Raw genomic sequence first — 21690 nt, forward strand, 5'->3', positions numbered from 1 at the left:
ATAGCTGTGTCCATCTGGCAGAGATGGCAGCTGATGCCTAGAGAACCTCTCCATTCCTAATCCCACCGATGGAGCTGGGTTCCAGCCTATATCTGCAGTTTCTCTGGCTCCTGACTTTGAGCACTTCCTGCTCTACCATGCTGCTGGGAGCTATCATTCCTTAGGTTTAAAGGAAGTTTCTAGGCCTCAGCTCAGGTCAGCCAACATGGTCTAATGAGGTAGCACATGTGGCGATTCCTGAGCCTAGCAGGTTGGTGATCTCCAGCATGAGGAGGCCAGGTAGAGGAGCGGGGCAGAGAGCCTGTCGGGTCTCTGGATGTCAGCACCTCACCAGGTGTGTGGCATGTCCTCCGCAGACCGGGAAGCAGCCCTGTGGGAGATGGAGGAGCACCAGCTGCAGGAGAGGCACCAGCTGGTGAAGCAGCAGCTCAAAGACCAGTACTTCCTCCAGCGGCACGAGCTGCTGCGCAAGCATGAGAAGGTGAGGCTGCCAGCGGCTTGGGGCTCGGGTCTGCTGCCCGGCCGACCTGGGAGGCCGTGAGGCTGGATGTGGTGGGGCACCTCTTGGGTGCACACTTTGGATGACAAGTGCCCCCAAGAGGAGCCAGGGCTGGCTGCAGTGAGGCCCCAAGAGGTTCTCCAGGGGTGTCCTGCTTCAGCTCAAGGGACCAGGAATAGGGCAAACCATGCAGGGAAGCCGATGGCCCAAGCAGCTCCCTCGCTGACTCTGTTACTAGCTGTATGTGTCTTTTTTTCTTCTTCTTTTTTGAGATGGAGTCTTGCTCTGTTGCTTAGGTTGGAGTGCAGTGGCACCATCTAGACTCACTGCAACCTCCGCCTCTGGGGTTCAAGCGATTCTCCTGCCTCAGCTTCCCAAGTAGCTGGGATTACAGGTGCTTACCACCATGCCCAGCTAATTTTTGTATTTTTTTTTAGTAGAGTTGGACTTAACCTTGTTGGCCAGGCTGGTCTCAAACCTCTGACCTCAAGTGATCTGCCCGCCTCGGCCTCCCACAGTGCCGGGATTACAGGCGTGAGCCACCGCGCCCGCCCGGTGTGTCTTTCTTTTCCTCTTTCTTCTCTTTTCCCTCTTCTTGTCTTCCCTTTCCATTTTCTCTCTTTCTTGTGCATTCCCTCAGAATACTTTTATGTCTCCACTTAAACACCACCTCTGCCGGGAAGCCTTCCCTGAACTCCCCAGAGCTGGTGAGGGCCCCTGATCTGTGTGGCCAAAGCACCCTCTCCTGCGGGAATTGTCTGTCTCAGTTCAGCCTTCATAGTGGGACAGTGACAGACAAACCAAGGTCTGGATGCACAGCAGCTGTGTATAATTCCAGTTTCTTATCTAAATGCAGTGATGGAAGTCAGTATAGGGCCATGGGAGTTCAGAATAAGGCTACCCAACCAGGTGAAGAAATCAGGGAAGACTTCTTGGAGGAGGTGATACCCCTGCTGAGCTTTGAAATACAAATAGGTGTTAGGGGAAGGAAAAAATTCAAATGTATCAGGGTTTTTTAAAATATAAATTCACATCTGCCATCACTAATGAGAAACCATCCCCTTTCGTGTACATTGTGCTTTGAGATATTAGCTAATGATGGCATGCCATCATTGATTAGATGAAAAGGCATTTAGAAGGTAAGAATCCAAGATATTATTAACAAGAATTTTTAAAGTGAGAACAAAAAAAAATGTTATTAGCGTAGAAGCAAAATAACAGAAGCCTTGCTCTGTTGAACATCGTGGGCCGCGTTGGTCCTGGGCCCCTGAGTGGCGTGTGGGGACCTTTAGCCTGTGTCCACACTCCAAGTCCGGAGTGCAGCTGACCCCAGCCCCCCTGGATATTCCTCTCCAGGAGCGGGAGCAGATGCAGCGCTACAACCAGCGCATGATAGAGCAGCTGAAGGTGCGGCAGCAGCAGGAGAAGGCACGGCTGCCCAAGATCCAGAGGAGTGAGGGCAAGACGCGCATGGCCATGTACAAGAAGAGCCTCCACATCAACGGCGGGGGCAGCGCAGCCGAGCAGCGCGAGAAGATCAAGCAGGTGGGGGCTGGGCCTGCGGGGTCTGCCAGTGTGCTGGGGTGCAGGCAGGACCAGGTTTGGTCGGGCCTGGGCCTTACACGATTTTGGAGAATGTGAAACAAGATGCAGGCTGGCTCACGTCTGTAAACCCAACACTTTGAGAGGCCTAGGTGAGTGGGTCACTTGAGCCCAGGAGTTTGAGACCAGCCTGGGCAACATAGCAAAACCCCATTTCTACAGATAATAATAATAAAATTAGCCAGGTGTGTTGGCTACTTGGAAGGCCGAGATGGGAGAATCGCTTGAGCCTGGGAGGCGGAGGTTGCAGTGAACCGAGATTGAGCCACTGCACTCCAGCCTGGGCAACAGAGCAAGACTCTGTCTCAAAATAAAAAGGCTGGGCTCGGTGACTCATGCCTGTAATCCCAGCACTTTGGGAGGCTGAGGCAGGGGGATCCCCTGAGTTCAGGAGTTCAAGACCCGTCTGGCCAACATGGTGAAACCCTGTCTCTACTAAATACTAAAACTAGCTGGGCATGGTGGCACGGGCCCGTAATCCCAGCTACTCAGGAGGCTGAGGGAGGAGAATGGCTTGGAAGGCTGCAGTGAGCCGAGATTGCACCATTGCCCTGCAGCCTGAGCGACAGAGCGAGACTCTATCTTAAAAAAAAAAAAAAAGAAAGATGCACCCCGACCTGCTCGCCATAAGGTCTTGGGAGGGGGTGTGTGAGTCGCCAGGCGTGCCCTGGAAGCTTCGTCAGCCTCATGGTGAATTCACCTCTGTGTGTGGACAGAGGGAGCTTGGTGCTGTGTTGCTGATTCTCCTGCGCCCTTCCCTTCCGCACTCCCACGCTTTTATTTGGCCAGCTTCCCCACATCCTGTGTTGCCCTTGTGGCTCGGGCACATGGGCCCTTGTACACACACTTTCCTGGCATGTGTCAATTATAGTGTCATGTCCCCACCAGCCGGGGGGCTCCTCAAGGGCAGGGGCTGGGTCTCAGCTCAGGGTGAGGACTTAGCACGGGCACAGGTGGTGCTGGGTACTGGAGCTGTGCACAGACCAGTCCCCCTGAGGGATCTCCCTGGGCCAAGGCTGAGGTGGGCTCCCTACCCAACCAGCCAGGCCCTGGCCCTCTGAGGCACCCACCCTCTCTCTGGTGCAGTTCTCCCAGCAGGAGGAGAAGAGGCAGAAGTCGGAGCGGCTGCAGCAACAGCAGAAACACGAGAACCAGATGCGGGACATGCTGGCGCAGTGCGAGAGCAACATGAGCGAGCTGCAGCAGCTGCAGGTACCGCCCTGCCTACCCCTGCCCCAGGCAGCCTCAGTTTCCCCAAGGCCATCAGCTCTCAGGGGGCCAGAAACTCCACAGCAGGGAACAATCTTCATCAGACAAGCCTGGGGTGGACAGGTTCCAGTCCTGCCATGCTGCTCTAGAGCTGTGTGAGGTTGGGCAAATCACATGACCCTCCTAAGCCAAAGCTCTCACAGCCCTAAAATGGGTGTGGGGATGACTATTCCTGCTGTGCAGGACTGGGGCAAGGGCTTGTGAGTGAAGTGACGGAGCTGGCAGTGGGCAGCTGCAGGGTTTCTGAGTCATCACTGTGTTTTGGGCAAAGGTTGTCGGGGTGTGGCCGAGCCCCTTGTGGGCTGGTTTTCCTGTGGTAATTCCTGACCTCTTCAAGCTTCCTGGCCCCTGGGTTTGCTCCACGCTTGAGGGTCCTGGCCCCAGGAGCTGGTACTTGAAGCCCCCTTGTGGGGACGGGGCCGATTCGAACCTCAGAAACTGCTTAGGCTGTTGGACTCGTCGGGCATTTTCTGGAGAGGCGGGGAGGCGTGGAGGAAACATTCCAGGTGTTGACGCCTGCCCGGCAGGGCTCTCCTGATTGTCACTGTGTGACTTTTGACCAAGCCATTCACCTTCTGCATCTGTTTTCCTATCCCTGCCTCGGGTTTCTGTGAGCACTGGGAGAGCCCATGTGAAGTGCCGAGCACAGCTCCTGGCAGGCCGCAGGAACTCAGCGCTGCTGCGAGTATTACTTCTCACTCAGCCAAGTTCTAAACTCCCAGAAGCCTCTAGCATGAAACCCAAAATGAAAATCTCCCAAAGGATTCTACTTTTCCAACCCAGTAGGGTCGTGGTATCTGGAAAGAGGCATTTCCCCCCTGCTTTATAGGCTCCTCATGACAAGACTGATTCCCTGCAAGAAATCAACAGGGATTTGTCACTGCTGCCTATGAGAGAGATTTACATTTTATAAAGCAGATAACTTACCTCAGAGAAAGAACAGTGAGGTTGGAAGAGTCTCACCCGTGTCAGTGACCCTCATTCCTTGCCACAGATTTCCCTGAGGAAATTGTATGTGATACATACAGAGTATCTTAGCTCAGGCTGCCATAACAAAGTACCGTGATGCTTTGAACAACAGAAACTTCTCTCACAGTTCTGGGGGCTGGAAGTCTGAGATCAGGGCGCCAGCATGGTTGGGTTCTGGTGAGGGCTCCCTTCCTGGCTTGCGGACAGCTGCCTTCTTGCTGTATCCTCACAGAAAGTTGCAAATTTACCACACATCCCCACCACAGAGTTAATAAGAACTATGAACATATTCTGGACTATTCCTCCAGGCACTTCTTGGTGCGTGTGATTTACATATAGAGTTTGAATAAATGGGATTTATAGTCAAGAAGAAGAAATAACAATTGAACGATGCGGGTGCCCTCGTGGCCACAGCATGAGGTGTGTCTCTGTCTTCAGGGCCTGTGTCTTCTGATTTCTCACCTGTTCTGCCTGGAATTTGTTCCAGAATGAAAAGTGCCACCTCCTGGTAGAGCACGAAACCCAGAAGCTGAAGGCCCTGGATGAGAGCCATAATCAGAACCTGAAGGAATGGCGGGACAAGCTTCGGCCGCGCAAGAAGGTAACCTTGTCCGAGCTGGTGGGCTCGGTCTCGGGCTCTGCTCTGTGCCATGCACAGGCCTCTGGCCAGGACATGTTAGGTCTCCTTATTTTGGTGGACTCTTGCTTTGTGGCACCATCAAATGGATCTCCAGCCTGAGAGAGAGAGGAACTTTCTAACCCTTCATGGCTAAACACCCTGCACCTTCCAGCCCTGGAAGGGCAGCCTCTTGTTTAGCTCCCTCTCGTGGACCAAAGGACTCCTGCCATGTGGTGTCCACAGAGCATGCTGCAGTGAGTCAAACCAGCCATGCTGCTGGGCCAGAAGCCCAGCCTGTGGGGATTTTCTCTTAGAGGAAGTTATTCTCAGAAGTCAGAACCCAGCACCAGATAGACGACTTGCCAATTTGGTTTTCTGTTGCTGTGTGATGAACTGCCACACACTAAGCAGCTTAAACCAACACCCGTTCACTCTCTCCTAGTAATGGAGTTCAAGAGTCTGGGTGGGCTCACCTGGGTTCTCTTCTCAGGGTCTCACCAGGCTGCAATCAACGTTGTCAGCGTGGCTGGGCTCTTAGCTGAAGTTTCTGGGGAAGAATCACTTCCAAACCCATTCAGCTTTCGACAGAATCCAGTTCCTTGTGGCTGTAGGTCTGAGGTCCCTGTTTCCTTGCTGACCTCGGACAGGGGTTACTTTATTTTCTAGAGGCCACCGGCATTCCTTATCATGTGGCCTCTTCTACCTCCAAATAGCAAGCATGCATTCAGACCTTCTTGTGCTTTGAATGTTTGAATGTCTCTGATATCCCCTTCTGCCACCAGCAGGAGAAAACCCTTTTGTGCTCATGTGATTAAATGCGGGTCACGGGATAGCCTCCCTGCTTGCAGGAATGATATCACATTCAGATGTTCCACCCACACTCAGAGGAGCGGGGAGAGTTATAGGAGAGTCACGGGGGTCCTTTTTGAATTGTGCCTGCCATACTTTCACCTTCAAAACCCATGCCCTCGCTCAGTCCCGGATCTTTCTTTACTGCCCTGTCACTCTCCTTCTCTGTGAAGCCCTCTCACAATTTCTTCCTCCGCCCACTGAGAAATTCCTTTCTTAGCCCACTGCAGCCTCTCTGGCAAGGTCAGTAACAGCATCCTGGTGGCTGACTCCCATGGATATGACTTGCTGGACTTGACCTCCTGGTGGCAGTCAGTGCTAGTCACTCTCTTCCTCGCCTGCCTTGTCCTCCTAGGCCCAGGTTCTGCTGGGTTTCTTCTCTGTCACTGGCCCCTCTGCAACGTCCCTCCTGACCCATGTGTTGATTTCTTTATTTAATTTTTTATTTTAGAGATAGACTTTTACTCTGTCACCCGAGGCTGGAGTGCAGTGGCTGATCTCGGCTCACTGCAACCTCTGCCTCCTGGGTTCAAATGATTTTCCTGCCTCAGCCTCCTGAGTAGCTGGGACTACAGGCACATGCCACTACACCTGGCTAGTTTTTCTGTTTTTAGTAGAGACAGGGTTTCACCATGTTGTCCAGGCTGGTCTTGAACTCCTGACCTCAAGTGATCCACCCGCCTCGGCCTCCCAAAGTGCTGGGATTACAGGCGCGGGAACTTGGCTCTTTGCAACCTCTGCCTCCTGGGTTCAAGTGATTCTCCTGCCTCAGCTTCCAGAGTAGCTGGGACTACAGGTGTGCACCACTGTGCCTGGCGGATATAATTTTTCAAAAATATTGTGTAAGATGTCAACTTTTGGAAGATGGCATAACACAGTAAACCAGTATTTTCTAAGTGACCAGTGCACGGTGTTACAGGATCATGGGTGGGGCAAAGTTACATCCAAGTGCAAGTAGAGTGGTGCTGTCTCGGCTCACTGCAACCTCCACCTCCTAGGTTCAAGCGAATTCTCTTGCCTCAGCCTTCCTGAGTAGCTGGGATTACAGGCGCCCGCCACCACTCCTAAAGTGCTGGGATTACAGGTGTGAGCCCAGGAGTTTGAGACCAGCCTGGGCAGCATGGTGAAACCTCATCTCTACAAAAAATACAAAAATTAGCTGGGCACAGTGGCACACGCCTATAGTCCCAGATACGCTAGAACCTGAGGTGGGAGGATCACTTGAGGCCAGGAAGTCAAGGCTGCAGTGAGCCATGATTGCACCACTGCACTCCGGCCTGGGTGACAGATTGAGACCTTGTCAAAAAGAAAAAAAAAAAAAAATTGAGAAGCTGTCACGTTCAGGCTGGTGGACACACGTTTTCCAAAGTTCTCATTTTTGCTTGAATGCTCAAATTTTGTCATTGGCAATAAATAGCTTTAGTTTGTTTCCCTTGAAGTGATCAGCTCAGTTTATTCATTTTTAAGAGAGTATTTGCTAAATGCCCATATTCGTCGTCTTTTTTTTTTTTGAAATGGGGTCTTGCTATGTTGTCCAGGCTGGTTCCGACTGCCTGGGCTCAAGCAGTTCTCCTGTCCCAGCCTCCCAAGTAGCTGGAATTACAGACGCATGCCACCATGCCCAGTTGTCAGTTGTTTTTTAATAAAAATGATATTCTGCAAAATAAAGTGGCTAGTTCAGCCCACAACTTAAGACAATTGCACAAGAACAAGATCAGGCACAAGAACAAGATCTCTAGACAGCCATCATGCTTTCATGGGCGGCAGGCATGCTTTATACATAGTTCTCATTTCCTCACACAGGACGTTAAAGGGCAGTGACCTTGAAGGTCAGGATTTAATAAAGTGAACCATTTGCGTTCAAGGTGATCTTAAGTGCCGCTGGCTTTATTGTTTTAATTGAAAAAGTTTCTAAAATACTGTGAGTGTGCCTGGTGTGGTGGCTCACACCTGTAATCCCAGCACTTTGGGAGGCCAAGGCGGGTGGATCACCTGAGGTCAGGAGTTCGAGACCAGCCTGGCCAACATGGCAAAACCCCGTCTCTACTAAAAATACAAAAATTAGCCAGGTGTGGTGGTGCATACCTGTAATCCCAGCTACTCTGGAGGCTGAGGCAGGAGAATCACTTGAACCCGGCAGGCAAAAGTTGCAGCGAGCCAAGATCTCATCACCATTTCAATCCAGCCTGGGCGAAAGAGTGAAACTCCATCTCAAAAAAAATAAATAAATAAAAATAAAAATAAACACTGTGAGTGCACGGTGGTGAAGAATACTCATTCAGTTTGGAGGGGCCATTGTCTGAATCCTCCAGAAGCTCCAGAAGTTTTACCCATCATTGCTTTTGTACCATTAGCACAAATATCAAAACACTGAAAAAGCAAACTGTGTCTCAGTAGGAAACTAGAGCTTGCTGCCCCTTCCTCACCCCCATAAAGTGTTCTGGGCCCCCTAGGGGTTCATGGACCACACTTTGAGAACTACTGTTCTTGCCTTATCTCCTGTGAGTCTCATCCCCGACTTGTGCTCTGAACAGATTTCGGTACCCAAATAGATCTCCATACCATCTGCGCTTCTCTCGTTCTCTGCTGGGCTTTTGCCCAGCCTGTTCCCCTTGCCAGGAATTCTCTACCCACCAGCCTTTGCTTGGCCAGCTTCTGTGTGTCTTCATTTTTCAGGCCTTCCCCACGGAGGCTGTATGCTGTCTCTTCTGGGCTCCCCGTCCTTGCCCCTGTCATGGCACTTAGCACGTGGGATTGCATTTGTGTGCCATCGTTAGCTTGATCATTCATTCGTTCATTCATTTGTGTATTAATGCAACACGTATTTCTTGAGCACCTGCTCAGTACCCCACACTGTTTCAGACACTAGAGACACTGCATTGAACAAAAGGGACAAGTCCCTGCCCTCAGGAAGAACCGACCTTCTAGTGAGGGGCCAGGAAGCAGGGAGGGAAACAGCATGGGGGGTGGTCACAAAGCGGGGCTGCTTCAGACAGTGTGGCAGGAAGATGTCATCTAAGAAGATGGCATCTGAGCCCAGATCTGAAGGACCTGAGGAAGGGAGCCGTGCAGCTCTGGGGGGTTTCAGGGGGACATTCCCAGCACAGGGAAGAGCAACTGCAAAGGCCTGGACACCTTGCTTGTGAAACAAGGAGGCCCCTGCGCCAGAGAGAGTGGTGGTGATGGTGGGAGGTGACAGGAGGTAAAGTCAGAGGGGTGGGGGGACCTATGTAAAGCCTGGCTTTTACTCTGTGTGAGATGGGAGCCACTGGAGGGTTCTGAGCAGAGGACAGGGTGGTCTGACTCATGTTTTGAAAAGGATCCCACTGGCTTCCCTCAGGGGTCAAGAGTGGAGGCAGAGAGACCAGTAAGGAAACTATTGTGATAATCTTGGTGAGAAATGATGGCAGCTTGGATTAGGACGGTATCAGAGGTGGGGGGAATTCATCCATTTCCTCTCTAGCTGGCACTCTAGACGTTCTTGCTGGTCACCAGCTTTGGGATCTTGGGCAAGCCATCTTGCCCGCTCTGGGCCTGTATTAGTCTGGATTCTCTTTTTTTTTTTTTTTTTTTTGAGACGGAGTCTCACTCTGTCGCCCGGGCTGGAGTGCAGTGGCCTGATCTCAGCTCACTGCAAGCTCCGCCTCCCGGGTTTACGCCATTCTCCTGCCTCAGCCTCCCAAGTAGCTGGGACTACAGGCGCCGGCCACCTCGCCCGGCTAGTTTTTTTTTGTATTTTTTAGTAGAGACGGGGTTTCACAGTGTTAGCCAGGATGGTCTCGATCTCCTGACCTCGTGATCCGCCCGTCTCGGCCTCCCAAAGTGCTGGGATTACAGGCTTGAGCCACCACGCCCGGCTAGTCTGGATTCTCTAGAGAAACAGAACTAATATAGAGAGAGGGTGCGTGTGTGCGTGTGTGCGTGTGTGTGTGTGTGTGTGTGTGTGGAGGGAGAGGGAGAGGGAGAGGGAAATTGATTTAGTTATTTTAAGGAATTGGCTCACATGGTTGTGGGGGCTGGTGCGTCTGAAATCTGCAGGACAGGTCAGCAGGCTGGAGACCCAGTTGTTGCTGTCTAGAGGAAGAATTCCTTCTCTCTTTTCTCTGAAGGCCTTCAACTGATTGAGTCCCACCCACATCATGAAGGGTAGTTTGTTTTACTCAGAGTTTACTGATTTAAATGCTAATCACATCTAGAAAATACCTTCATAGTGACATCTAGTCTGGTGTTTGACCAAACAGGTAGGTAGATACCATGGCCTTGCCAAGTTGACACATAAAATTAACCATCACGGAAATTAGTCGGGCACAGTGGCATAAGCCTGTAATCCCAGCTACATGGGAGGCTGAGGCAGGAGAATTGCTTGAACCCAGGAGGCAGAGCCTGTAGTGAGCCAAGATCGCATCACTGCACTCCAGCCTGGGTGACAGAGCAAGACTGCGACAAAAAAAAAAAAACCACAACATGGGGCCTCCTTGTGGTTGGTTATACAGTGAAGCTATCAATACTGCAATGTTATGCCAGAAGTTGCCAGTACATAGTACAGACCAAGGACATACTCATCCCCCTAAACTCTCTGAGGAGAGAGCTGCCCAGGTTACCCTTAATCTCATGCCCACGGGTCCTGAAGTCCTGAGGTTTGTTCTGCCATCGTACATCAGTTCTGCTTACTGTAACTGTGGTCTGCACAGGAGGCAGCTGCCCATCTCATCTGTGTAATGGCCTTGGGAGTCCTTGACTTGAGGCCTCCCTCTCTGCGCTAATGGAGCTTTCTGGCTGGAAGCTGGCCAGGGCCCAGACTTCCTGTTAGCACGCTCATCAGTTTCTGTAACCATGGTCTGCTGAGACTTTCAGTACTTGACACTCAAATCAATAATGTTCCTGCTGACATAGGTTGGTTCTGCAATCAGGAAATAAACGTTCACCTGGTTATCTTATCTGGGGATTCTATACCCTTGGCATATCCTGAGAGTTTGAAAATGAATGATCACGTTGCCTCTAGCTATTGCCTTATGTCTCAGATCGCTTCAAAGAGGGTCCTGGGCTCGGGGGAGGCACCACAGGCGTGCAGTTGGGAAGCTGGCGTTGGACTTTGCCTGTGGGGGCTACCTCTTTGCAGAATTCTTTTTTTTTTTTTTTTTTTCAGCCCAGAGGTCTTTTATTTATTTATTTTTTTAACACCTATGATGCCATGAATTCATGGGGAATCGGTTCCAGCAGCTCAGGCTGCTTCCCATTGGTTCTCACAAAGTGTGCTTCTCTGGGTGGAGCAGGCTGGCGCTTCAGTTGAACCCAGGTACCTTTCTCTTTGGCTTCTTTCTTTTTCTGATCATTTTCCTTCACGCGTTTCAGGAAGCTGTCTCGGCTCTTAGAGTGCTTAATGTGCTCAATACGCACATTAATTCTCTTGGCAAGAATCTTGCTCTTAACTTGTTTGTTTACAACAATGCCAACAGCATGCTGGGTAACGTTGTAGACTCTCCCAGTTTCGCCATGGTAACACTTGTGGGCCATTCCTTTTTGAACAGTACTTATTCCCTTGATGTCTATGGTATCTCCTTTCTTATAGATTCGCATATACGTGGCCAAAGGAACAACTCCATGTTTTCTAAAAGGCCTAGAGAACATATATCGGGTGCCTCTCCTCTTTCCCTTTGTGTTCGTCATTTTGGCAAATTACTGGAAGATGGCGGTTCCGGCCGAAAGGCCAGAATTCTTTATAGAATTCTTCTGTCATTAGCTATTTGGGTTTCTGCTGGAACAATGACCCGGAGGTGATGATTTTCATTCAAGAATAAATGGTCTTTTACATTCTTGCATTGCAGTCAGCAGCCTGTGAACCCCCTGCCTTGTATGGAGGCGGGGAGATGATTGTACATTGTGGAGTATTTTTAGAAAAAATCAGATGTATTTCAAGTAAATACGGAATATCTGATGGAGTCAATAAAGTGTTGCTTGGGTCAGTGTTAACACACAATGTGGCCTCAAACGAGTCAAATCTTCCCTCCTGAACTCTGGCTTTTCGGGCTGTAAAATGTAGATATTTATTTCCTTAAAGTAGATGTTAGCAAACTACTGCCAATGTCCTAATCTGGCCCGCCACCTGTATTTGTAAATAAAGTTTTATTGGAACACAGCCATGCTCGTTCATTTACAGATTGTCTGTGGCTGATTTGGTACTACAGTGGCAGTTGAGTAGTCACAATAGAGACCAAATGTGTCCTGCAATGCCAAGAATGTTTACTATCTGTCACATAACAGAAAAAAGATCGCTGACTCTGGCCTTAGAAGGTTGTATTGAGAAATATATGTGCAGGGGTAGAACAGAGTTTAAACAGCCAAGGCTTTGGAGTCACACAGGTGGGATGAAGTCCTAACTCCTCCATTACGAGTTGTGAGACCTTGGGCAAGTTACTAAACCATTCTGTGCTCAAAAAGTAGTAGCTATTATTATTAAATTGTTGGTATTCCTAGAGCAGAGGTCCCAAACTGATAGCCTATGTGCTGGAATTGGCTTACAGGCATGGTATGTTTGGCCAACCAACATAGTGATATAAAAAAAATTTTTTTCTGAGACAGAGTCTCGCTCTGTCACCCAGGCTGGAGTGCAGTGGCGCAATCTTGTCTCACTGCAACTTCCACCTCCCCTCAAGTGATTCTCCTGCCTCAGCCTCCCAAGTAGCTGGGATTACAGGCACACACCACCAGGCCTGGCTAGCTTTTATGTTTTTAGTAGAGATGGAGTTCGCCATGTTGGCCGAGCTGGTCTTGAACTCCTGACCTCAGGTGATCCTCCTGCCTTGGCCTCCCAAAGTGCTGCAATTACAGGCGTGAGCCACCACGCCTGGCCTATAAATTTTTTAAAAGATGTCCACTTTTAAGTATATAAGGAGATTTTACATTAAAATCTTGATTTCCAGTTTCTTGAGAAAATCCTAGGCCAGGCACGGTGGCTCACGCCTGTAATCCCAGCACTTTGGGAGGCTGAGGCAGACGGATCACAAGATCAGGAGATCGAGACCATCCTGGCTAACATGGCAAAATCCCTTCTCTACTAAAAATACAAAAAATTAGCAGGGCATGGTGGCAGGCGCCTGTAGTCCCAGCTATTCGGGAGGCTGAGGCAGGAGAATGGTGTGAACCCGGGAGGTGGAGCTTGCAGTGAGCCAAGATTGCACCACTGCACTCCAGCCTGGGCAACAGAGCAAGACTCCATCTCAAAAAAAAAAAAAAAAAAAAAAAAAGACAATCCTGGAGCTCTGACAACGTCGTCTGACCACCAAGCCCATGTTCTTTCCACTGCAGTTGGCGTCCTTTCTTACTTGAATGCTTATTATTGGAGAGCCCTTAAGAAGTCTCTCAGGTCCAGGCGTGGTGGCTGACGCCTGTAATCCCAGCACTTTGGGAGGCCGAGGTGGGTGGATTGCCTGAGGTCAGGAGTTTGAGACCAGCCTGACCAACATGGTGAAACCCCATCTCTACTAAAAATACAAAAATTAGCCAGGTGATACAGGTGACATGCCTGTCATCCTGGCTACTCGGGAGGCAGAGGTAGGAGAATCACTTGAACATGGGAGGCGGAGGTTGCAGTGAGCCGAGATCGCGTCACTGCACTCTAGCCTGGGCAACAGAGTGAGATTCCGTCTCAAAAAAAAAAGAAAAGAAATTTTTCTGTGCTGGGCACGGTGGCTCAAGCCTGTAATCTGTTATGTGGGAGGCCAAGGTGGGTGGATCACCTGAAGTTAGGAGTTCGAGACCAGTCTGGCCAACATGGTGAAACCTCTTCTCTACTAAAAATACAAAAATTAGCCAGTCATGGTGGCGGGTGCCTGTAATCCCAGCTACTGGGGAGGCTGAGGCAGGAGAATCACTTGAACCTGTGAGGCTGAATTTGCAGTGAGCCACTGCACTCCATCCTGCGTGACAGAGCTTAACTCTATTTCGAAAAAAAGAAAAGAAAAATATTTCTAGTAGGATCCAATGTACCTAGATAAGCTTGTGCTCAAGGGAACCTCCCGCAGTGCTTTTCAACTAGAGTTCTCCTCTGAGTTAACCTGAAGACTTTGTACAGTGCAGAAGCCCTTGGTCCCACCACAAATCTTCAAAATCAGAACCTCTGGGTTTAGGTAAAAGCTGATGTATATTTAAAAAAACAACAACAACAAACAAAAAAGCAAAACTCAATCTCTGCTTCCTTTGCTGCTAAATCTCTCTCCCTCTTCTCGCTCGGATTTTTCTCCAGTCATCTGGCTGTTTTCCTGCCAGGGGATTTGCATCTGCTTTTTTCCTCCCTGCCCCATCTAGATTGGCATTTCCCCCAACTGTACCCTCTGGTCCACAGGGAGCTTCTGAGTGGCAGTGGCAGGAGGTGGTGCTTACCTCCTGAGGGAGGAGCTCTAGGGTAGGAAAGAGGGAAGACCTAGTTTCTCAAGCAGTGAGGCCTGGAAGGGAACGTTCCAGAGAAGGCCATATCAGTGGGGGTCCTGTGAGTGGGGGACCCTTGTGTGGCCTGCAGATCTGACCAAGCGCCATCCGTCCTCTCTTCCCTAGGCCCTGGAAGAGGATCTGAACCAGAAGAAGCGGGAGCAGGAGATGTTCTTCAAGCTGAGCGAGGAGGCGGAGTGCCCAAACCCCACCACCCCAAGCAAGGCCGCCAAGTTCTTCCCCTACAATTCTGCGGATGCTTCTTAACAACCGCCCGGGCCTGTGCTGGCAACTTGGTGGGCCCCAGGGCCTTCTCCTTCATTCTCTGTGAACATGTAACTCAGGACCCCTTTTCCCTCTTGCGTCTGTGCCAGCTCAAATCCAGCCCCTCACCCTGTGCCACCCCAGCTGTGCCCGATAGACCCGCCGCAGTGTTCCTGACTTCTCTCTGGCCTGTGGAGGGTGAGGTGTAATGATGACCCTAATGTATGTTCTCCTTGAGCCCCAGACCCCTTCAAGCTGGAAGGGATGGGGCTGCTGGTGGGGTCAGGGTCCAGGAGGAATGGGTGTTCCATGGCCTTGAGTCCTCTCCTGTTTGCCAAAATACCAGTTTTGCTGTGTGTGGGAACAAAGCACTGCTGATGAAGTCTCCATGGGCTCATCCAGGCTGGAATTCTCTGCAGCCATTCCCTGCAGAGTCACTGAATCAAGTCCCTCAGAGCCATTTGTTTCCAGTGGAGCCTGGCCTGCAGCTGGCTGCTCGGGAGATGGCCTCATTCTTCCTGTTCTCCCAATTTGCTTTCCACTTAAGACTAGGCCATGTCTATGTGGGGGGTGGGGACCGGGGAAAGAGGGAGGCTGAAATGTTTATTCTGCTTCTCCAGTGTTTCATGCCATCTCGTGTCCCCCTTCCTGCACCTGTGTGTGAACGTACACACACATGCATACATATACACAGGACTTGGTCTGCTGGCCTGGCCTCTTCTGCCCAGGTGGGTTGGAACACGTTTGCTGCCTGAGCCTGTGCCACTGAGCATGTTAGGTGGAGCAGCTGGTGTGGCGCATGCTGGGTGTTGGCACCGGAGGCACAGAGAAGCACAGGCTGTACTGCCAGGCTACGATTCATGCTGGCCCCCGCACAGGCTCCTGTGTTCAGGGACGAATTCCTCAGCACACAAGGCTTCCACAACCCAGTCTGCTCCATAGCACTCTTGCCCACCCTGTCTGCAGGTGAAACAGGAGGGCTGTATCCCTCTGCTCCGTCCCCCCGACTGTGTTCAGGAGTCCCACCTTGCATTTCAGACCTGGGCTGGCAGTCTCTTGGACTTCTCTTCAGGAAGAAAAAGCATCAGGGGGAAATGGAATGCCCCCTGCCCCAGGAACATGGCGGAAGCACAGCTTCTGTACCTCAGATGGACCCCTGGGACTTCAGGTTCTCAGTTGGCTTCCCCCAGATTCTGATCCTACGGCTGCGGAGTGTATATAACGAAATAAAAGCAAATGTTTGAACTAGTATGCGGTCTTACTTACAAAGAAAACCGTTTTTCACCCTGATTTCTAATTGTTTCATTGAAACAGCTGTAAAATGTATGGTTTCTCCGGGAAGATATCTCAACAACACAAAACTGGTAATGATTTGGAGTCATCATATGGGCATATTGAATCTGGGTAGTGTTTTGCTGGTGGTAGAGTGGTTGAGACTCCCTGGGAGGACTTTTTCCGCCTTCGCTCCTACAGGTTTAAGATTCTTTTTAAGCCAGGCATGGTGGCTCACCTGAGGTCAGGAGTTCGAGACTAGCCTGGCCAACATGGCGAAACCCTGTCTCTGCTAAAAATACAAAATTATTTTTGTATTTTTAGCCAGGCGTGGTGGTGCATGCCTGTAATCCCAGCTACTCAGGAGGCTGAGATAGGAGAATTGCTTGAACCCAGGAGGCAGAGGTTGCAGTGAGCCAAGATCATGCCACTGCACTCCAGCCTAGGTGAAGAGCGAGACTGTCTCAAAAAAAAAAAAAAAAAAAAAAAAAAAAAAATTCTTTGCGACAGGGTCTCTCGTATGTTCCCCAAGTTGATCTCAAACTCGTGGCTCAACTGATTCCCCCCCTTCAACCTCAAGAGTAGCTGGGACGACAGACATGTGCCACTGTGCCCAGCTAGGTTAAGGTTCTGTATACTCTGTCTTTCTAAAGCAATTCCCTGGAAATTTTCTCAACATTGGTTATAACTAGATGCTTGGGAAGGGAGGGGCAGCCCTTCAACAGGAAAAGGGGACTGCCCAAATCTGAAATACGCAGTAAAGATGCTCTTGGAACTAGCAATGGTTCTCAGGTTAGTGAGCATTTAACTTGCCTGCTGCAGAATTTGACCCAGATAGGACATTTTTCAGGTCTCTCACGAATGAGACAAGCAAAACAGTTGTCTCCTTTTATTCTCTTTGGTGCACAGATGCTGGGGAAACATGAACTAGCAGCAGTGTAACTGCAGAACATAGACCTAGTTCTACCAGACCAGTCCGGCATTGGAAACTGTCAGACAGGGCTGCTTTGGGCTTTGCTTGCAGTATTTCTGTTTGTAGCCTGGCGTGTGAGAAAGTGTTAGGTGAAATGCCAGTTTCATGTTCAGGTGAAAGTCTGTGATCATTCCTCTTGCGGCTTGTCCTTCACATCACCTTTGCCCTTCAAGGAGTTGCTGCGTCCCTGCCCAGTGCCGCCTGAGCCCTCAGAGCGCCTGTGCTTTTCTGGATGGGGACTGGTGGGGTCACCTAGCCTCACAATGGAGCCACCGTGCAATGCCCATCTCTGAGAGGCCCACGCAGTATTCCTCGTGCCCCGTGTTAGTGTTTTCTGTATAAGGGACAGACAGAACTGGTTTTTTTTTTTCTCTGTCTGGTTTTAGAGTAAATGTAACTAACTTATATTTTCCCTTTATGAAAGATGAAATTATTTTTATGTAGTTTCCAGACTTTATACAAAATTTTTATAACACATTCTCTGGAAAGTTAACTACAAGAGTGTAAATATGCTTCTAATAAAGTAACAAGGTTATTTGCTGTTCGGGTTGTTCTTTTGGATTGGGGTGGAAAGTGGGGCACACTTAGCCATATTCACCCGGCAAGAAAGGGCTTATCTTCCAAGTACACAGCGGCCTCCCAGGTCATACGGCGGCTCAGACTTTGGGTTTCTCTTTGGAAAGACATTGTGCCTGGCTGAGGGAAAGTGTGTCATGGGGCATGTTCTCTACAGACATTTAATATCATTCTTACTTAACAACAAACATTCATTGACCCCCAAAAAGTTTTCACCTGTTAATGTACTGAATCCTTTCAACAATTGGAGGAAGACACCGTCATTCCCATTTTATGTATTTATTACTTTTTTAGAGACAGGGTCTCCCTGTCTCCCAGGCTGGAGTGCAGTGGCATGATCATGGTTCACTGTAACCTCAAACTCTTGGGCTCAGACGCTCCTCCCACCTTATCCTCCTGAGTAGCTAGGATTACAGGCATGAGCCACGGTGCCTGGCTAACTTTTTGTGGAGACAGGCGACAGGGCAGGGGAGATCACTATGTTGCCCAGGCTGGTCTGAAACTCCCGGCCTCAAGCAATCCTCCTGCCTCAGCCTCCCAAACAGCTGGAATTACAGGTGTGAGCCACCATACACCACACCAGGCTCATTCTCATTTTACAGATGAGGAAATGGGCACTAGGCAAAGGGAAGGGTCAAGCCAGTTCTCATAAACCCTGGTAAGTGATACCTATGGGATTCAAACTTGGACCTTCTGCCAGAGGTGTTTCTGGCAGACCTCCTGTTTCTCACTCCACTGCCACTTGAACTAATCAAGGGTCGTACAGACACCTAGCCACTAGCCATCCCTGCCGTATTTAATCTCTCTGCCATGCCTCTGAAACACAATTCAGGCTTTCTTAACTTTGGGTCCATAGACTCTCCCTACAACGGATCCATATGTAGAATTCAGGGTGTCTCGGTATTTGGATGGCGAAAGATTTGGTCTTAAGTTTTACTGTCCTCTAACTGAAATTAAGCATTTCCTTTCATTATGGATGTAGCCAACAAACTCTAGTAGTATTAGCAGTAGTGGTGACTGTCACCAATAGAAATCCCAGATATTTCATATCACCTTGCAGCTGCTGTAGAGATCTCAAAATATTTTTATCACTTTGAAATTACAGTAGTTATTAGACCTATTAGTAGATCTTATTTAATGTGCATATGTGTATATACATCCATATATCACATTACATGGGCATATATATCACATACATAGTATATACAGGTTTTCCAGTATTTTGTTACCTGTACTCCATATGATTGGTTTCATTTGTAATCTATGTGCTTTATATTGCACACTTGAAAATATCATTCTGAGAAGCCACCAGGCGCAGTGGCTCAAGCCTGTAATCCTAGCACTTTGGGAGGCCGAGTCCGGCAGATCACTTGAGGTCAGGAGTTTGAGACCAGCCTGGCTGACATGGTGAAACCCCGTCTCTACTAAAAATACAAAAATTTGCCAGGTGTGGTGGCGCACCTGTATTCCCAGCTACTTGGGAGGCTGAGGCACAAGAATCGCTTGAACCCGGGAGGCAGAGGTTGCAGTGAGCCACTCAAGCCTGGGCGACAGAGCGAGACTCTGTCTCAAAAAATATTTGTTATTCTGAGAAGAGAGTCATATTCTTTGTGGAATGCCAAAGGAGTCCATGGCACAAAAAATGATTTGGAACCCGTTTCTCCAGCCTTGAGTTGTCTCTGGCCTAGATACCTTCTGACCAGCAGGGGGCAGGCCGCAGCCACAAGGTCAGTGCGGAGTTCACATTGATTACTGTCTGGGGGATGCAAAGAAATCAGCAGCCGGCCTGCCTGCCATTAAGGGCTAGAAAAATGACTGGGATTCTTGTGAAAAATAATTCATGAAACTGACAAAACAGCAGTGCATGAGGGGGTTCATGGGACTTGGGAAATGAGATCATTCCACATTCATTGACACCTCTTAAGCACCATGTGCTAGAGATGCCAAGATGAGTAAGACACTGACATGGTCTCCCTGTCCTTGTGGGGAAACAGACCTGGAAAAGCAGAGTGTAAGTTCAGACTGACGTTGCCTGGGAGAATCAGGGAAGACTTCCCAGAGAAGCTGATGCTGAGTCTTGGAAGACAAACTAGGATGTGCCAGAACACGTGCATTCTGGGCCTGGGGTATTGTTTAGGGTAAATGCTTTATGGGTTATGAGGCTGAAGAAATGGACAGGTCCAGACTAACATGCCAGGCTAAAACACCTCTATCTGTCCCAAGGGCAGTCAGAAGAAGGGGAGTTCACTCAGGGGAAGGGCAGTTGAAATCATGGCTTTATCAATTCAAGAGACGAGCTGAAAAGGACTGAGATTATGTTGAAAGAGTTTTTTGGCCCACAGAGGTTGGAGGCTTTCAGAAGGAAAGGGAAGACTACAGGCTCCATGAGGGCACGAAGTAAGACTTTTTTTTTTTTAGATGGAATCAAGCTCTGTTGTTCAGGCTGGAGTGCAGTAGCATGATCTTGCCTCACTACAACGTCCACCTCTCGGGTTCAAGCGATTCTCCTGCCTCAGCCTCCTGAGTAGCTGGGATTACAGGTATACACCACCACGCCCGACTAATTTTTGTATTTTTAGTAGAGACAGGGTTTTACCATGTTGGTCAGGCTGGTCTCGAACGCCTGACCTCATGATCCACCTGCCTCAGCCTTCCAAAGTAGTGGGATTACAGGCGTGAGCCACTGCACCCAGCCGCAAGTAGGGCTTTTTAGCTGACCCCTTGCTACGGTGTAAATGTCCCCTCCAAAACTCATTGAAATTTAATTGCCACTGTAAGGATATTAAGAGGTGGAACCTGTAAGAGGTGATTATGTCATGAGGGCTCTGCCCTCATGAATGGACTAATACCATTATTGCAGAAGTGGGTTAGTTATCATGGGAATGGATTCCTGATAAAAAGGATGAGTTGGCCCGACGTGGTGGCTCACGCCTGTAATCCCAGCACTTTGGGAGGCCTAGGTGGGTGGATTGCCTGAAGTCAGAAGTTCAAGACCAGCCTGACCAACATGGTGAAACTCCATCTCTATTAAAAATACAAAAATTAGCCAGGTGTGGTGGTGGGCACCTGTAATCCCAGCTACTCAGGAGGCTAAGGCAGGAGAATCGCTTGAACCCAAGAGGCAGAGGTTGCAGTGAGCCGAGATTGTATCACTGCATTCCTCTACCTGGGTGACAGAGCAAGATTCCATCTCCGCCCCCCTGCCCCCCCCAAAAAAGGATAAGTCTGCCTAATTCCCTCTCTCTGTCTCATGTGCTCACTTTCGTCTTCCATTTTGTGCCATGGGATGACCCTTGCCAGACTCTGGCACTATGCTCTTGGACATCCCAGCCTCCAGAACTGTGAGCCAAATAAACCTCTGTTCTTTATAAATTTACCTAGTCTATGGTATTCTGTTATAGCAGCAGAAAACTGACTAAGACAGAAAATTGGTACTGAGTAGTGGTCTGTCGCTATAACAAACACCTGTGAAAAATGTAGAAGCCACTCTGGAACTGGGTAATGGGTAGAGGCTGGAAAAATTGGAAGGAGCAGGCTAGAAAAAGCCTACACTGCCACGAATGGAGCATTAAGGGTGATTCTGGTGAGGGCTCAGGAGAGAACAGCAGTGGGGAAAGTCTGAATCTTCTAAGAGATTACTTAAATGCTCGTGACCAGGATGTTGATAGAAATATGGACAGTAAAGGCCATTCTGTTGAGGTCTCAAATGGAAATGAGGAACAAGGTATTAGAAACTGGAGTAAAGGCCATTCTTGTTACATAGTTGAAAATAATTTGGTGGACTTGTGTTTGTGTCCTAGGACTTTATGGAATTTAGGAGCAATGAACTAGGATATCCGGCAAAAACAAACAAACAAACAAAAACAGTTAGGGAGCAAAGCGTTCAGGCTGCTGCATGGCTGCTTTCAATGACATACAGTGAGATGCAAGAGCAAAGACATGACTTAAAGACAGAATTTATAATTAAAAGAGAAGCAGAATAGATCTGGAAAGTTCTCAGCTTGGCCATGTAGAGTGAAAAAGTAAGTTTGGGAGAGAATAGTAAGGGTATGGCTAAGTGACAATTTCCTAAAGAGATTAAATGGCTAGAAGGGAGCCAAGTACTATTCATCAAGGCAATGGGAGAAAGACCCTGAAGAGTGAAACTTCCTCTCACAAAATAAGTAAAATAATAAATTTGATGCCTACGAGACATCCAGGGAGGGATGTCATTTGTGTACACACATCTGGTGCTCAGAGGAAATATCTGGGCTGGGAAGTTATAAGTTTGAGACTAGAGTGTAAGATGGGTAGTTGACAAAAATAAAGTTGGAGAGGAGGCTTGACCAGGGAGAGATATATGCAAACCATGAAAAGGAATTTGGATTTTATCCT

At 49.2% G+C, this 21690-nt stretch overlaps 1 protein-coding gene and 1 pseudogene across 2 annotated transcripts in view; one reads left to right on the top strand and one right to left on the bottom strand.

Annotated features, from left to right (window-relative positions):
* The window catches only part of STK10 (serine/threonine kinase 10), a 153707-nt gene extending 136432 nt beyond the window's left edge, over window positions 1–17275 (top strand). Inside the window, exons 15-19 of the mRNA XM_010373315.2 lie at window positions 357–481; window positions 1856–2044; window positions 3188–3313; window positions 4827–4940; window positions 14358–17275. Of these exons, the coding sequence (XP_010371617.1) occupies window positions 357–481; window positions 1856–2044; window positions 3188–3313; window positions 4827–4940; window positions 14358–14498 (695 nt within the window). The 3' untranslated portion in view covers window positions 14499–17275. The remainder of the gene's footprint in view (window positions 1–356; window positions 482–1855; window positions 2045–3187; window positions 3314–4826; window positions 4941–14357) is intronic.
* LOC115896410 lies at window positions 10974–11509 on the bottom strand (annotated as a pseudogene). Its single transcript, XR_004056280.1, has one exon. The product of XR_004056280.1 is annotated as a 60S ribosomal protein L21 pseudogene (transcript).
* Window positions 17276–21690: the final 4415 nt, after the last annotated feature.

This window comes from Rhinopithecus roxellana, chromosome 3 (genome assembly GCF_007565055.1).
Source record: "Rhinopithecus roxellana isolate Shanxi Qingling chromosome 3, ASM756505v1, whole genome shotgun sequence".
Taxonomy (NCBI): domain Eukaryota; kingdom Metazoa; phylum Chordata; class Mammalia; order Primates; family Cercopithecidae; genus Rhinopithecus; species Rhinopithecus roxellana.